General features: G+C 35.4%; 1 protein-coding gene across 1 annotated transcript in view; it reads right to left on the bottom strand.

Annotated features, from left to right (window-relative positions):
* The window catches only part of KIF23 (kinesin family member 23), a 28,569-nt gene that overhangs the window by 2,082 nt on the left and 9,135 nt on the right, over positions 1-17,352 (bottom strand). Inside the window, exons 4-21 of the mRNA XM_081292771.1 lie at positions 16,551-16,656; positions 16,195-16,331; positions 15,869-15,978; positions 14,936-15,106; positions 12,531-12,643; positions 12,269-12,390; positions 10,720-10,822; positions 9,776-9,855; positions 9,570-9,689; positions 9,225-9,351; positions 8,649-8,807; positions 6,903-7,060; positions 5,849-6,022; positions 5,417-5,596; positions 4,838-5,149; positions 1,396-1,626; positions 469-551; positions 197-278 (exon numbers count right to left, since the gene is read on the bottom strand). Of these exons, the coding sequence (XP_081148897.1) occupies positions 197-278; positions 469-551; positions 1,396-1,626; positions 4,838-5,149; positions 5,417-5,596; positions 5,849-6,022; positions 6,903-7,060; positions 8,649-8,807; positions 9,225-9,351; positions 9,570-9,689; positions 9,776-9,855; positions 10,720-10,822; positions 12,269-12,390; positions 12,531-12,643; positions 14,936-15,106; positions 15,869-15,978; positions 16,195-16,331; positions 16,551-16,656 (2,568 nt within the window). The remainder of the gene's footprint in view (positions 1-196; positions 279-468; positions 552-1,395; positions 1,627-4,837; positions 5,150-5,416; positions 5,597-5,848; positions 6,023-6,902; positions 7,061-8,648; positions 8,808-9,224; positions 9,352-9,569; positions 9,690-9,775; positions 9,856-10,719; positions 10,823-12,268; positions 12,391-12,530; positions 12,644-14,935; positions 15,107-15,868; positions 15,979-16,194; positions 16,332-16,550; positions 16,657-17,352) is intronic.

A 17,352-nucleotide genomic window follows, 5' to 3' on the forward strand; every position in this document is an offset into this window, starting at 1 on the left:
GAACTGAAAGCTCTAGTAAGACCAGAACTGAAGAAATGCAAATGCCCTGCAAGTGTGTTAGGAACAGGCCTCCAGGCTATACTGGCAACAGGATACGGTGCCTCAGCATCTTCTCAGAGCATAGAGCTATAGTTGCAGAGTTTAAAACATGACATGCCTAATTTTTAGCAAGCAAATATTTAATTTTTACCCCTACCCTTGTTTCTACATCGGTCCATTCAGACTCTGTACCATCTGGTTGGGCAGGTGCTACTGTGGACGATCTTCGTTTTCGACTACTAAAAAAGGGGAAACATGATGCAACAATTATTTTTGCATCTAAGAACAAGAAAAATATTAGAAATAGGGAAAACCATCTATACCCCTTTTGAGAATTAATGATAAACTTCACAGGATATTCTGTCCATCAAGAATGCGCAGCTAAGCAAACAACAGCCCTTTAAAGAGACATCATTGGTGATCACTCACCCACTTGGTGATTCTTGTTTCAAGGTCTCAATCTCAGTAAACTGAACAGATTGTCCACCACCCCTTGTTTTATAAACATCTCCCTAAAGCCAAGAGAAAAGGACACTATTATACTTTTGATACATCCAAACCATAAACACACATGTATAATGGAAACTCCCACCCACAAAAACAGATGGAATGCTGAATCTATACTAATCAAAACATTAGAAATTTGAATATATCTCTCATTTTAAGAAGTACAATATGATCAGTAACACTCATAGTTGTGGGGAAAAATTATTTTTTACTTATATTTTAAAACCTAAACTTCTCAAAGATCAAGAAATCTGTCAGGAATTTTTACATATTCTTAGACACTGAATTTTCTCCTCTAGTGTGCCCTCTATTCACACAAAGTACAATCTTATTTGTAACTACCCTCTAAACTGAATTTGAGATGAAAAGCTTTTCCCTCACAGTCTTGTCTTTTCCTTCCCTAATTATTCACTGACTCCATGATCAAAGAAAAATTCTCTTACAAGCAGGCAAGTCTCTTTCTGGGCAAGGGCGTTAAGTAGCTCAATATTGAGTAATTTTCAAGTCAAATTTTATTGCAGGTTTTTTTTTAATCTTGAACTGACAGCAAAGGTAAGAGTTCGTCATTTAGGTTTACTTTTTTGTATAAGTTAAAGCTACATATAAAGTATATTATGGATCTGGAATTCTAAGAAACCCAAGAATCTATGCCTGTTTAAGCAGATTTAGTCCCAGTTTAGCAGATTTGTAACCTAAGCAGTTAATTTTCTGCTAATAAAAAAGTTACATCAGATGCCCACTTATGTTTCAATTGACACAGACTGTGACATCAAGGGAGTAAAAGAGCAAATAGTTCTTGTTAAGATGATTTTTTAAAATATTTTTTCTCCTGTGTAAATTCATTTTTACCTTAATTAGTTTAGTTTCAATCTCCCCATCGGAGGCTAGTTCCTGGTGAGTCAGCATGTACTTCTCACACTTAGCTAGTGCCTTTTCATTTGCAACAGATACTGTGATGGCATGAGGGACATGTGGCTGCATGACTGTTTCAGTTTGCACGTTAGAAGCGGGCTTATGATCTACCCATCTGTCCCCTGCAGAGCGTGATCGTCTGTGTCTGAGACGGATTGGTGGTGCGTTCTGATCAGTTGAAAGAGGAATTGAGAAACAAGCATAACCCAGAATTAATTTAAGGGCACTGCTAGAAGTGCAGCAGGTTTGGCTGTTATTTTATGACAGTATCAAGTCAAATCTTTTCAAAAGCTAAAGGTTATCTAAGTAATTTAAACATTCTCTTTGTACTTAAACACAAAACCTACAAACATCTTTTAATAGCAGCTTGTGTATTACATATTCTACCCGGGAGCTTCCCTTCAACAGAGAATGAAAAGAAAAAAATCTGGCAATGCTGCTAATTCTTCCTGTTCAAGAAAAACAATTCATATTACATTCTTGATCAAAAATCAGTATTTATGTCTGCTTTTGAGAGGCAATCTATTAGATCAGCAACTCTGCTGAAAGCATTGATATCATCAATAAAATCCCTAAACATCTTCTAGGCATCTAAAGAAAACACTCCTTATACAGAGGCAAAAAAATTACAGCTGATAAAGCTTTAAATAGCTAAATACTAAAGAAAGTAAGGTATAATAAGAACCTCATGCAAAACATGTTAAAACAATGTAAACTACTGAGTTAAAATATCTCAAAACAACTTCTTGAAAGTTCAAATACAATAATGGCTAAAACTTACCAACTAACTTTTTCCCAAAACATTTCTAAAGGTTCCAAGAATCAAATAAAAAATACAGTGTCAAATCAGTTTCTACCATACAAGAAAAACTAGTTGCTTCCATTCAAATGCCATATAAACCTAGTAAAGTTACATGACAGTTATTACAGTTAAGTAATTTTGTGAAATCTCCCATTTATAAAATTGAAAGCAATGGAAAAAAGTCTACCATAGGCCAAATTCTTCAAACCTGGTCAAGTATGAAGATCAATTTCAAAATGCACATCTGAAGAACTAAATCATTTTCCCTACGTAATTACAAGAAACAAATGAAGTAGTAGTGACAATTCTAGTTATATACTATATATATGGTATACATGGTATAAATACCATATATTTTATATATAGAACGGTCAATATAATTTGCTGCTAAAGATGCTACTGGGTTAACTCAGGCAATAAACTTTCCATTCTTGAAATGCTCTGATTAATATTGAATAAGAAAGACTGGCTCTTAGGATCTACCATTTAGCAAAAGTGAGTCGTCTTTTTTTTTTTTTTTAATTGGGGTCAGCACATCCTGAGTGCAATGGATAAGCCTCGCCCTGGAAAAACCACCTTCGTGATCATGGTATCTCCCCTGCCAGGTAAGTATAGAAGTGGGTCTTCTTGAACATATTTATCAATAATACATCCTGAAAAAGGCTTGCAAAGATGATGGTCCATATAATCTATTAGTGTTCAAGACAGACATTTTAAATTTTTTTCCTCACTAAAGTAAAGTTCAGTCCAGCTGACAATCTTTGACCAATAAACCTGGACACACAGATACCAACCTAAGAGTAACTTTTCTGCTGCACTTCTAAAGAGATTTTGATTTCAAGTGAGAAGTCAAAGTATCTCTAGTAAATCCTCTTAAGTATTTCATTCTCAAATTAGATAATTCATTACTGCTGACCAGGTGTAAACAAGCTTTGAATGGTTTTTGGTTTATAAACATTCATGAAATAAGAGGATTGACTAGAGTTGATCAGAAAGACCATTCACCATGATTTGGTCCCATAAAGACAAGGCAAAATCTGCAGAGTAAGAACTAAAGAAACTAGAATTATCTGTAGCCTTGATCAATACCTTGGGCTATGTCACCATCCATTAGTAATCAGGAATGCAGGCCACCTAAATGAATTTTTTTTTAGGGTGTGTGTGCTGGGGATTGAACCCATGGGTACTTTACCATTGAGCTATATCCCCAGTCATTTTTTTGGTTGTTTTGATTTTTTTCATTTTTAAAAAAAAAATATTTATTTAGTTACAGATGGGCACAATACCTTTATTTTATTCATTTATTTTTATGTGGTGCTGAGGATCAAACCCAGTGCCTCACATATGTAGGCAAGCGCTGTACCACTCAGCCACAACCCCAGCCCCTGTTTTCTTTTCCTTTTTTTTTTTTTTTTTTTTGAGACAGGGTCTTGCTCAATTGGTGAGGCTAGCCTCAAACTTGCAATCCTCTAAGTCCCTGGTATGATAGGCATGTACCACTGCACCCAGCTATACCCCAAACTATGCATTGAAAATCTAAAGCATACTTACTGTAAGTTAAAATTTGCTTAGAAGAAAAATACTAAAAGAGTTATGTGAAGATTTTACTAAATTTAATTCACAATATTAATTTGGCCATTTTTTCAGATTCAAAGGCACTCATCTTCAAAAGAAAAATACGAAAGTGAATTAATTTTAAACACCCTTTAGTGAAACAAAGTCCTTGTAACTTGTGACAAAGGCTTGGATATTAAAAGCAATTTATTGGACAGGAAAACTGAGTAGTTTCAAAACAACTGAACTAGACTCTTCAAAATAGCCAATGTCATAAAAAAATCAAAGGGGGAATCATTTTATATTAAAAGAGATTTAAAATATAATTGCCACATGCAGTACATTCACCTTGATAATATTATTACAGATTAAAAAGAATAGCTATCATTGATACAACTGGGGAAATTAGAGGATATTTAGTCAATTAATGTTCGTTCACTTCCATAGGTATGATAAAGATTGTGGTTACACAGGACATTATCCTTATTTTTTAGGAAAAAAAAAGCCTATTACTTTGAAAAAAGATTCATGGGAAAAACATGTTTACATAAAGTAACAGTGTTAGGTCTAGGTAAGGGGGAAAAAAGTTACTATATCATTTTTTCAACTTTTTTTGTTTGTTTGAAAAAGTATAGTTAAATCTGAGGAAAGGAACTAAAAGAAAAAAATGAAAAGTATATACTAAGACATCCATATTTGGGCTGGGGTGCAGCTCATGGTAGAGCAGGTGCTCTCCAATTCTGTGCAACAAAGCACAGACTACCCTGGGATGAGCCATATTGGCCTGCATTCATGAACTCACAGGGCATTACTTCTGTTGTCAGATGTGTTTAGGCTTTTTCCAATAAAGAGCTCATGTTCAATTTCAGGGTGATTCAATCTTTCAAATTAAGTGACAGAAAATTTAGACCTTGTTCATGTTGGCGCCCATTCATCTTTCCATGGAACTTCTGGAACAGTTATAAAAAACCAAAAGAAATAAAATCTATTATTGTAATGCTTTAAAATAATACTGGAACTAACCCTGCAGCAATGATCCTCTTCTACTTCTATCTCATTTCTGAATGTAGGAACCACCTCCCTGCCTTCAGTCCAGTACATCCCTCGCCTTCTGTCTGACACGATACAAGTTTTACTTTGTCCTGGCTCCTGCTGCCTACGCCTTGCAATAGATGTAACATTGACAGGTGTGTTGTACGGAGGAATTTTCTGCTCCCATTCCGAAATACAGGAAGCTACAGAAATGCTGCTGCAAGAGTTAGAGCGCCTATGTAGCTGTGGCTGGCTCATGAGTTGCTGGCCGTTGGAAATCTGAGCAATATAGTTACTAGAAAGCTAGAAAAATTGGAGAGAAATTAATGAGTAAGACTGAAAAATGGAGAGAAACAATTCAATACTTTTCTATAATTTTAGCATATGAAGATTTAACATTATAAGTACTTGCACTGTTATTGAATTTTTGTACTACATTAATGTTTATACTAGATTTAAAAAGTTTTAAGTATAAGTTTAAGAAATATAATAAATAATATAAAACAAAAAAAGTCAATTCTCATAGAATTTTTCTAGCACTAAACTATGATACCACTATAGGAAACTTACAGGCACTGATGATGGAGAAACAGATCTTTGAGTAACTTTCTCTCGATCCCGCTCCCGAGAGGGTCTCTCAGGTTTTTCAGTTTTGGGTTCAGTAACAATAGCCTTCAGCTGTTTCAGTTTTTCATCTTTAACCCAGAGTTTATTCTGCATCTCCAGCTGGGTGGCAGCCACTCGACGTTCCTACAGATTACCAATGGCGATTTATATTCTAGTTCAGTCACACCAGAAAATGCACCAAATTACTTAATTTCCTAAAACATGACAGTTCTTCAATACTTCCAAGATGAGCAAATACCACCAAGTCTACCATAAGTCAATACTTCCAAGATGAGCAAATACCACCAAGTCTACCATAAGTACAGTAATTTACTTGACTACAATTTGAAAAAAATCATCCAATTCTAAGATAAGCACTATAAGAATGACACTCACACATTCTTTTTGCCACTTCATTGTTGTTTCTGTCACCATGCCTTGCAACCTGGCTTCTAATCTGCGTTTGTCAGAAAACTGTCTTTGAAGTTTCTGATTCTGGGCTTCAAGTTCCTGTTGTAGATTGCGTTTATCTTCTTCATAGATAGTAGTTGTTTTCTCTAAAATCTCAATCTGGGAAGGTAGACCAACACATTTTATATTTGGTATACAGACATTTTATGTAGCCATAAAATAATCTTTCTCAATTTGCTCATGAAAGTACATCTGAATTCCCAGCTCCATTTCTGGAAGTAAGAACTTATTATACAAATTCCTTACCAAAAGACAAAACTATAGCTAACTTCAGGTGAAAATTCTTTTCCCCTAAAACTAAGGCCTAAAACTCTAATTTCTTAGGCTGTTTTCAGAGAAAACTGTTGTATAGTGAACACCATTGGTTGAGACTCATTTATCTCTAGTATGCACGTAAACTCCCCCAAACCTCTAAGTAATCTCTGTAAATGAGCGAACTAAACATTACACAGCATGGCAATGCACCCCAATAGGACTGTTTTTCCTTCTACCCCACAGGAAGTTTGTACTTTTTACACAACATGACTTGTAAACCAAATTCAGATCCAATTAACATTCATTGAGTATACATTATATCCAAGGCACCATTCTGGCACCTTAATATTATCTCATTTAATTATTTATTTCAACTTTTTTTTTTTAAAGCATATGGAGGAAATATTTATAATAAATTGAAAAGCTCTATCACCATAGCTGAACTCTGTAAGTTCACTTACACTTGTTTGGGTCACAGAACATTCTCTTCAATGGCTACCTCTAACATAAGAGTACACTATTTCTTTTCTCCTTTCTATGCTTTTCATTCACATTTCCTCCTCTTTGGGGTGGGATAAAGATAGTAATAACCAAATGATAGATGAATAATAGCAAATAATCAAATGATAACTTAATAAGCAACAATAACAGGTACATGGAACAGAAACAGTCAATCAGACCAGAGCTGAATGACCAACACTTATAACATTATAATAACACAAACCTTATATTCCAAAGTTTTATTTTTCTTTTCCAGTCGTTCTATTTCCAATTTCTGTCCTGAGATCACCTTTTCTTTTTCATTTAGTTTTCCTTGAGCGTAATTTTCTTTATTTAAAACAGCATTGTCAAATTCTTGTAACAAAGTTTTAAAAGTATTAGCTGAAACAAAAGCATGCAGGCTGTTTTACTCCAATTGCAAAATAACCAAGGAAATCTACTTCTCTTAGCAGACACTAGATAAAACAGCTATTCAGCAAATCTGTGAGAATCATCTACAAGGAGAAAACAAGTTTGGAAAGAAATAAGGAGCCTGTTACTCAAATCTGTAAGAGATGTCCATAGAACTGTTTAAAGCTGAAAAAAGTCTTTCATTTTGCACTGTAGTATCCCCCTCCCAACACTTCCAGGTAAATACGTATGTATTTGCCTTTGTAGGCAAAGATGGAAATAATACCAGATTTGAGAGAGCTGGACTGAACTGAAATCCCTGGTACACCACTTGCCAGTTAGGACCCGGGCTGGTTACTCAGATACATTCACTTACTGTGTGCAAGGCTATTCACTGTTCTTCAAGACTTTCACACATTATCTCTTTTACCTCACAACTTCCTGAGGTAGAAACAACTACAATCCCCATTTTATAGGCAAAGAAATTAAGAAATATTCCTTTCTGGCCATCACTGACAGTAAAAGGAGGGGGCAGACCAACTTTTTCTTTGGTCTGGAAAAAATTCCTGTTACTCTAATTATACAATGACTTGAGTACTACAAAATATAAATTCTTCCTTAAAAATGCATTCTAGGGCTGGGGATGTGGCTCAAGTGGTAGCGCGCTCGCCTGGCATGCGTGCGGCCCGGGTTCAATCCTCAGCACCACATACCAACAAAGATGTTGTGTCTGCCGAGAACTGAAAAATAAATATTAAAAAAAAATTCTCTCTCTCTCTCTCTAAAAAAAAAAAATGCATCCTAATTGTGGGGAAAAAGGCACATTCATACATTGCTGTTGGGATTGCAAATTGGTGTAGCCAACATGGAAAGCAGTATGGAGGATCCTTGGAAAACTGGGAATGGAACCACCATTTGACCCAGCAATCCCTCTCCTCCGTCTATACCCAAAGGACTTAAAAACAGCATATAACAGGGACACAGCCACATCAATGTTTATAGCAGCACAATTCACAATAGTTAAACTGTGGAAACAACCTAGATGCCCTTCAGTAGATGAATGGATAAAGAAAATGTGGTGTATAATGCAATGGAATATTACTCAGCATTAAAAGAGAATAAAATCATGGTATTTGCAGGTAAATAGATGAAGCTGAGAATATAATGTTAAGTGAAATTAGCCAGTCCTCAAAAACCAAATGCCAAATGATTTATTTGATTTAAGGATGCTGATCCATAATATTGGGGGCATGGCGGTAAATGAACTCCAGATAGGGCCAAGGGGAAAAGGGAAGGGAGGGGGTATAGGGGTAGGAAAGATGGTGGAATGCGATGGTCATCATTACCCTAAGTACATGTAAGAAGACATGAAGGTTTTGACTCTACTCTGTGTACAACCATACATATTCTTAGTGTCATATGAAAAATTGTGCTCTATATGTGTAATACGAATTGTAATACATTCTATTATCATATATATCAAATTTTAAAAATTAAAAAAATTTTTAACAATTGCATCCTTCTACAAAACTCTTTCAATTTCTGAAGTTAAAATGACTGCACACAGGTCTGCCCTTACATTGCTTGTTAAACTCATCAATCACCATTTGTCGCAGGTGATGCCGCTTCTCCAAGGCTTCTATCAGCCTTGGAAGGGTCTGCTCATCATTGATATCCAAAATTTCACATGACGGCAAAGGTGGGAAACTCTGTAAAACCACTTCAGCAACCAATGGTTCTGTATTGAATTACAAAAAAATTTTAAAGTTACACAATAGAAAAAGATATTAAGCAAGTTTAATACTATGATTAGAGCCCCAGAACAATTAACCATGGAATTTCTTGAGTTGTCATATATTTTTTTTTTAATTGTACGGACACAATATCTTTGTTTATTTATTTTTATGTGGCGCTGAGGCTCGAACCCATTACCTCACACATGCGAGGCAGGTGTTCTACCACTGAGCTACAGCCCCAGCCTCATCTTACTTTCTTAAAAATGAGAGAGAATGCAACAAAAGAAATATCATTTATATTTTGGTTCAAAGTTTTTTGCATTTGGTTCTTGAGAAGAAGGGATATAAAAAGTTCTCTTATGTGAAATAGATTTTTTTAAAATTAGAACAGATCAGTGGGTAAATGTACCAAATCATACCATCTCCAACTGGGCCTCCTCGAGCATGGTTTCTATATCGTCTCCCAGGGGTTAAACCACATATCACCTTGTCTATAGGTCTAGCTACTTCAACTTCTTGGGTCACTTCTGCAAATCTCATGACTTGCTAAAATATAAAACAAATGGAGTTTGTGAAAAATAAGCATATCCAAGTCATTCTTCATAAATGACTAAATGAAGCAATAATAGGTTGGTTATTAGCAAACTTCTGTACCCATTGTTTCTGTATTAATTTATAAAATGTTCAAAATCTCATTCTTCACATCCAAATAACTGCTTTTCCTAGGGAAATTTGACTTTATATGATAAATAAGTTAAAATTACCAAGCTTTCTTCATAGTCTTCAGCCTTTGGATTCACACACACAATCATACGTACTTTTCCTTCCCCGTCAAAATAGTTCTTGAACAGATGGGTTAACTTTGAATCTCGATATGGAACCATCTATAAATACATGCAAATGTAAATTCATAAGACAAAATCCCACACAAATAAATCTATACAAGTAACAAATGAAGGCTGCTGCTCACCTTGTTAGTTCCATACATTTGGTTCTCTCTCAGAACTTCCATACATGTTCTTAGTGTCATTAGTGACTGATTAATGTTACCTCAAAGAAAAATAAACACAGAAGATATTTGGGATGGGGAGGACACACAATATAGTAGCTAAAGTATGTTCTGTTTGCCTATATAATCTCAACTTCACGTAACTATTAGATGGAAATTGCAAATTTTCATGCCTTCATCTAAAGAGCTGCCCATCATGGCTCAGGCTGTCTTTCAGTAGTACTATTTCTACATAGGTTAAATAGGCGAACTTCAGAGATTCTATTAAAAGAATTTCCAGCAAATATAACATTACACTTTATGCCCATAGTTTCTTCCAAATCCTGTGAAAGAGTATGTCAGATGCAGACACTGAAAATCTCATATTAAAATATTTTCTCCAAAGCATGACCATTTCAGGCTTCAACTTGCTCCAACCCAGGGTCTGACCCTTCCTGTACCCAGAGAGCATGTTTCTTCCAGTCAGGCTAGTGTCTTAGGAGCCAGCTAACTCTGTCCCTTCTACATCTCTACAAGGATTTCTTAAGCAGCAGACTTTATGACCAATCTTAATTGGATCAGTCAAGACAGCCCGAAGGCTTGATTAAGCCTCCAAAAATGCAGATCTTCCCTCAAAGTGCATCGGAATGTGTACATTTTGGAACCCTGATTAAGGTCACCTAATTCAATCATGTTTTCATCAGACAGATGATTTAGATTAATTTAGAGGCTCAGTTTAATGGTCAATGCTATTTCTTTAGTTATACTGGTTTAGAATCAATTCTAAAATTTTAAATCAATTCAATTTTATATTCTCTAAACTAAAGATAATCATGCTTGAATCATTCACTCCTAAACAAATAATAAACTGACACTGCAAATTTTCAAAAGCTGTAGCAATACATAAGTACTATGTTTTTACTTACCAGCTTCACGCAACCTGTTCCCTTCTGCTTTAGTTCGGTTAGTTCTTTCACTTCCAGCAAGATCTACCAAGGACAACTGGCTTATAATGATTTGTTCCTTTTCCTGAAAGAGATCACAAAGTCAATGATCAAAGTCAATCACAAGTTAAAACTGGTTTATAATTCTTTAAATAGAATCAAGCCAACAAGTTATTATGTCTTAATGAATATTTGTATAATACAAAATGCACAGGAGGGACAGAAGATATGTGTTTTAGAAAGTTACTAAATATGAATATGTTCATGACCTTAAGTGATCACTTGACCGTTGTCTGTTCTTCCTTCTGCATCAAGCCATAAGCTTGCAAAGAACAGGGACTCTCTGCCTTTTTTACCACTTTGTCTCCAGTACCCTGCACAATGCTGAGCACTCAGGAGGAACTCAATAAATACCTGCTGAACTATCTTAAAATTTTAGTCTAGAGCAGAACTATCTTAAAATTTTCTATAGTCAGGTTTTAATAACCGAGGGCTGGGGATATAGCTCAATGATAGAATGCTTGCCTAACATATATGAGGCACTGAGTTCCATTCCCAGCACCAACACCAAAAGGGGAAAATAACAAAAAAGTAGTACCAAGTATTTAATAATCTAATAATTTCACAGTACTCTAAATAATTTTTATAAAAAGAAATGAAAGAATTAAAGTCAAGAGGTACCTAATTGATATTATAATATTAGAATTTAAATTCCTTATACCAAAAAATAATAATAATAATTCAAAGGAAATCAAGTATACACAAACCAATTTCTAGCTGGCATTTATAAAGTGGTGACCATAAGCCAAACACTAGACTGAGACCTTTACATCATTACCTCCCTTAAGTCTCACAACCCTATGAGTAACTTCTATGATAGGTTAGAGATAGTAAATAAAAAAAACTTAGAATTCAAATCCTGGTGCTCCTCAGTAGCACCTTCTGCTGCTATCCACAAATCTTCAAAATGCCACAATTTCATGATAGAGTTTGAATATGATTGCATTTTAATAGCTTTAAGTTATTAAATTATGTACACTTGGGCTCAAACAATGTTTAGAACTAATATAAGTCTAACAGCACCACAGGTCTAGAGATCAACTGGTGGCCTATCTACCAAGAGGTGAGCCATTCAGAACCCTGGCCACCTATTGAAGTGTGCCTGCCCTAAAAAGTGAACTGGTGACATTTAAAAACCATTAACTGAATTTACGCATACAAAGTAAAATCAGAGATAAAACAATCAATGGTACTTTCTTCTTATTTTAAAATAATATATATTTTAAGATTTATAAACCCCTTCCACAGCAAAATTTCAGGTTCAATAGGCAATTTCCCAAAACTACACTAATAGAAAAAAACAAAACAAACAACAAAAAAAAAAAAACACAACATTTTTGGTATCATTAGCTACCTATATGTTAATTTTGGAGCAACGTTCATTGCAATGACACCTCCCTAATTTAATTGTAATTCCAAAAAATCAAGGACTGAGTTAGTATAAGACAAACTCCTGACATTATAACTTTACCTGTAAGACATTGTCTCCATCTGCATCCAAGGGAGCCTGAACTAATTTAATGTTGAACACACTGTGGGAACGGCTGGATTCCCGATTCAGATGGGTATTAGCAATACGTCTCTTTTTCTGTCCTATGATGGCAGAGAAATCATTGATTATACTTGAATTCACACATTTCATTATACATGCTTTCTAATAAAAAAGGACTTGGTCAAATTATAGTAATCATTCTTAGAGTTAATCCATCATTTTATATTTTTCTAACTCTAACCTCTCCAGAAAACTTCAAAGGCCTCCTCAGTAGATTTCACTTCTACTTCTGTACATCCTGCAACATACATGTTATGGTTCTTATCTTCTCGAAGCATTTTAGATTGTGGAAGTCTATGGCAAAGAAAAAAAGATTAGCTTCCTAAATTATGAGAATCTAAGGTATTCATTTAAGACCAGAACTAAAATGCCAAGATACAACACACATTTTTAATGAGATAAGCCTACTTAAGACCCCAAATAATTAATGCAAATAAAATTACAAGGATATACAGTCAAGATTAGTTACATAACCAAATAGGAACCAATTTTGTTTTAAAAGCTTTGTTCTAGTTTACCCTAACAAAGCACATGAAACAACACTTATAAACAATTAAAAGACCATAGTAGTATTAAAGCAATATCACATGTATAGGTTAAGCATCACAATTTAGTATTTTCCTAATCTAAAAAGACCAGAAGATAGAATTGGTTCTGACCTTTGCAGCAACAGCAGAAAACAAATTCATAAAGAGTTCGGTATATATCAGGAATGACAATTTTTTCAAAGTGGCTTGTCAAGTTTTAGTCTTTATGGTATGAGGGCTGAGTAAGAGTACCATTTAGATGCAGTCTTGTGAATGGTAAGAGTAGAGACATAACAGCTAACATCACTAATAGTCAGTAGCAGACTTTTCTAAAAGCAAGGAGGGCTTGAGGTAGCAGTCAGCCCAGAGCCAATGAAAAGCAACCTACATGGAAACATGCTACAGATGCCAACCACTAATATAACTATACCCTTCTCCTTAAGAAAAGAGCCAATCCCATCATATACATAAATTCTGTGTTCCTCATGGGTGTGCTGCAAGTGTTCCACCTAGCAAAGGAATAAGGAAGAAGTTACTGTTTCTACTGCAGCCACCTCACAGCAACATGGTCAGTCCAGACTACATGACAGTCACAAGAGTCATATATTTAAAACCCTCCACTTATAATATTTTTTTTCTTTGCATTAAAGACCACTAAAAGTGAAGGGCTCAAAAAAAGTAGTCCTAACGCCACAATAACATATCAGAATTTAGTGCCAATTTAGCACCTTTATAAGTTCATTCAAGGAGGTACAAGGAAGGCAACAAGGTGCATAGGACAAGATAAAATCATTTAAAAGCAATCTCAATTAAAACAGACCAATAAAAACTTGGCACATGCCCATACATGAAAGTTATCGGAAGCAATGAAAGACATGACAGAAGCTCGGGAAAACGGGCACACTCAAAACCAGAGTCAAGACAACTCATAGTTTGAAGCAAATGAGGAAGTAACTAACAAAACGGAAAAGTTATTAGATATAAAAAGCAATTGTCCTGTAAGGTCCTTACCCTTTCATTTTTCTCTCTCTAACCAAACCCAAGTATTTTTTAATACCAACATCTCAAGGGAACATAAAGACAGGTGACTCCAGAAATCAATCCCTTTGTATAATTCTCAATTGAGGAAGGGAAAAGTAGAGCAAAAGAAAACTGGGCAGTCTTCCTTCACAGAAAACTTATAGAATTATCACTGTGATATTCAGTTTGCTTAGCAACTTTGTAATTGTTTTTACCATCCTTGTGAAACTCAAAGATTCAAAATGAGGCTCCTCCATCAAAATATGGTTCAGGAAGAACTACAGAAATACTTTCATCAAGTATACCCCCTTCAACAGAGTTTATACACTTTCATATAAATGAATATAATGACACCTGTGCTCAGTCTAATAGTTTTCTAAATCCAGCTATTTCTCCAATGTTCCATTAGACATATGAAAATTATGTGTAAAATACAGGCCTTCATATTATTTATGTCCTGGGAGGCCCTAATGAATACAGCTTTGAAGATCAACCTTTAGCTAAAGAACAAAACCATCAATTCAGGAACAATACACTGATATTAGACACAGATTCCAGAGTCAACCCTGGCACAAATGTAAACTTGTGATGCCAGAAGGCAAGACCCAAGGAAATCTAAGATGTAGCCTTTTGACTGGCAGAATACAATGCAACGTCACTTCATATTAATGAAAGATGGTCTGAGAACTACTTGTGCAGACAACAGCTCCAGGATCCGATCTGTAGAGAACATGCAGAGAACACAAGAGATGTCTGAAGAGGCTAGCCCCAAAGCGCACCAACAGGAATACTTTCTCAATGAACGTTCAGGACACTCTCTCCTGATGCCTTAACCCACAGGTTCCCCAAAACACCTACTATTTAGTTAATGATAAAAACACTCATTGAATACTAACTACCTAATAAATAAGTTATTTCACTTCATCCTGAAAATAAGTGCAAATATCCTCATTAATAGCTGAAGAATCAAAAGCTCTTTGGGGTACAGTCACTTCCCCAAAGTTAATAGCTAAAACAGGGGGCTCTTTTTACTACTTACTTGGGTTTGATGGGATCAAATGGTACCTCTTCCAACAGATCATATATGTAATTATTATATATTTCAATATAGGAGACAAATACACCATAGACACTATCTTCATCAACTTCTCCTGCTTTGCAGAACTCTTGGACGTTTATCATATCTGCAAATTCTGGATCTATTTGTCGCCTAAAATATAAAAAACAAAACAAAAAAAACAAAAAGAGTGATTTTATCCATTGTAATTATCAAAAGTAAACAATCCCAAGGGGAAACTAAAAGATTTAATACAGGGGCTGGGGTTGCGGCTCATTGGCAGAGCACTTGTCTAGCATATATGAGGCACTGGATTTGAGTCTCAGCACCGCATATAAATAAATGAATAAAATAAAGGCCCATCAACATCTAAAAAAATATATTTTTAAAAAAAGAACACAAATGATTTGTCATCAAAGCAGATATGCACAAAGCAATTTTATTCATACTCAAAGACTGCCAAAAACACTACCCCTGTATCCTCCCAGATTATCCATAAGCTTTAACCCTCTCCAGAGAGGCACATTTCAAAACAGTGACTCTCATGGTATTCTTAAAACACAAATCTAACTTAAGAACACTTCTTAATTTTGACCTCACAGAGGTCAACTGTCAGGCCAGGCACACTGCCACATGCCAGCAAACCCAGTGTATCAGGAGGCAAGGACTACAAATTCAAGGCCAATCTGGACACCTTAGCAAGACTGTTTCAAAATAGAAAATAAAAAGGGTTGGGGGTGGAGCTCACTGATAGAAGATCCTAGGTTCAAACCCCAGTAATGGCCCCACCACCAAAAAAAGGTCAACTGTCAGACCAACTTATCTACATGTTCACCATTCCCCAGGCCTGCAGAAACCACAGGAAAGAACCCTGTGTCCACTGGGCCAGTGCTACATACAAATATAATTACTTACTTGCTAGAGGGGGTCTTTGGATTGGGCATGGCTTCTCTTTTCTGACGTTCTAATAAGGCATCAACCTCACACTGTATATCCATACTATTTCTATCATTAGATTTAAAAACCTGAAGTAAGGGTGAAAATTAGACCATGTTTTTTAAAATTTGACTTAAATAGTAAGAAACACATTTAAGAAATAAGAAGTATTTAATATTTAAACATATTTAAGGTTTAAAAATGGCTCTAACACTTTGTTTTTTTCCTTAATACTATTATGTCCATAGGTGTCTTAGTCTTGAGTCTGCAGTGAAATACTTACAACACAAAAGAATCATACTTACATATCGTTTAGCTTGAAACGACCCTATACTATTGAAGATCATGTCCAAACACCGAGGAAGGAGCCCTCCTTCCCCTGTAGAACCAGTCATTGTGTGAGTTTTTCCACTCCCTGTCACACCGTATGTAAAAAGAAGACCTAGAGTACAGTAAAGTCACAATGAGTTATATCTTGAAGTTCTCCACTTGTAACATTTTATATTAAAGACACTAAAATTAACCAGCTCAAGAAAAACAGGTCCACTCTCACTCTAACAAATTAAATCTGAGCTTAATGCAAAGCATAAAACAAATATATAAATATCAAAAGCTTTATCAGGAGAGAGAGGAAAATCTAACTTAACTCCAAGAAACATACCATTTTTGCCATGAATGAGGTCATCTACTAAGGGATTAGCCACAACATCGAAAAGCTCCTTTTGGGTTGTGTGAGTACCAAATACTTGCTTAAATGAATACTGAGTCTGTGGAGACAGAACAAATAAAATGTACTTAAATGGAATCCCTACATGGAGGCTAGAAATACCTATTTATACTTACAATGTTTCTTTATGAATATTTCAGTTGTAGGCACACAAAGAAAGAAATATGAATGGCCTTTAAACTTGGGACTTTGTGTGTGTGTGTGTGTGGTGCTGGGGATTGAACCCAGAGCCTTGTGCATGTGAGGCAAGCACTCTACCAACTGAACTATATCCCCAGCCCCTAAACTTGGAACTCTTAGTAACCCACTAAAAAGTCAGTACATGCTTAAATTACAGCAATTACCAATTGGTATAGAACTCCAAAAGCACAGGTAATGAGAACAAGAACTGACAAAAGGGATTACAACAAATTATACTGAGTCTGTAGACAGATGAATGGATAAAGAAACATGGTATACATAGACAGTGGAGTATTCAGCACTAAAGAAGAATGAAATTGCATTATATGTAAGAAAATGAACGGAACTGGAGGAAATCATGTTAAGTAAGTCAGATTCACAAAAGCAAGCAACACGTGTTTTCTCTCATATATGGAAACAAACAAACAAAACATGACCTGACAGTAGCAGAGAGACTATAAGGATACAGAAAGGGAACTGGAGGAAAGAAGATAGAGGGAGGGCAGATATTATCAAAGCACAACATGGCATGTATAGGAACGTCACAGTGAAACCT

This window comes from Spermophilus citellus (assembly GCF_964194105.1).
Source record: "Spermophilus citellus genome assembly, chromosome: 4".
Taxonomy (NCBI): domain Eukaryota; kingdom Metazoa; phylum Chordata; class Mammalia; order Rodentia; family Sciuridae; genus Spermophilus; species Spermophilus citellus.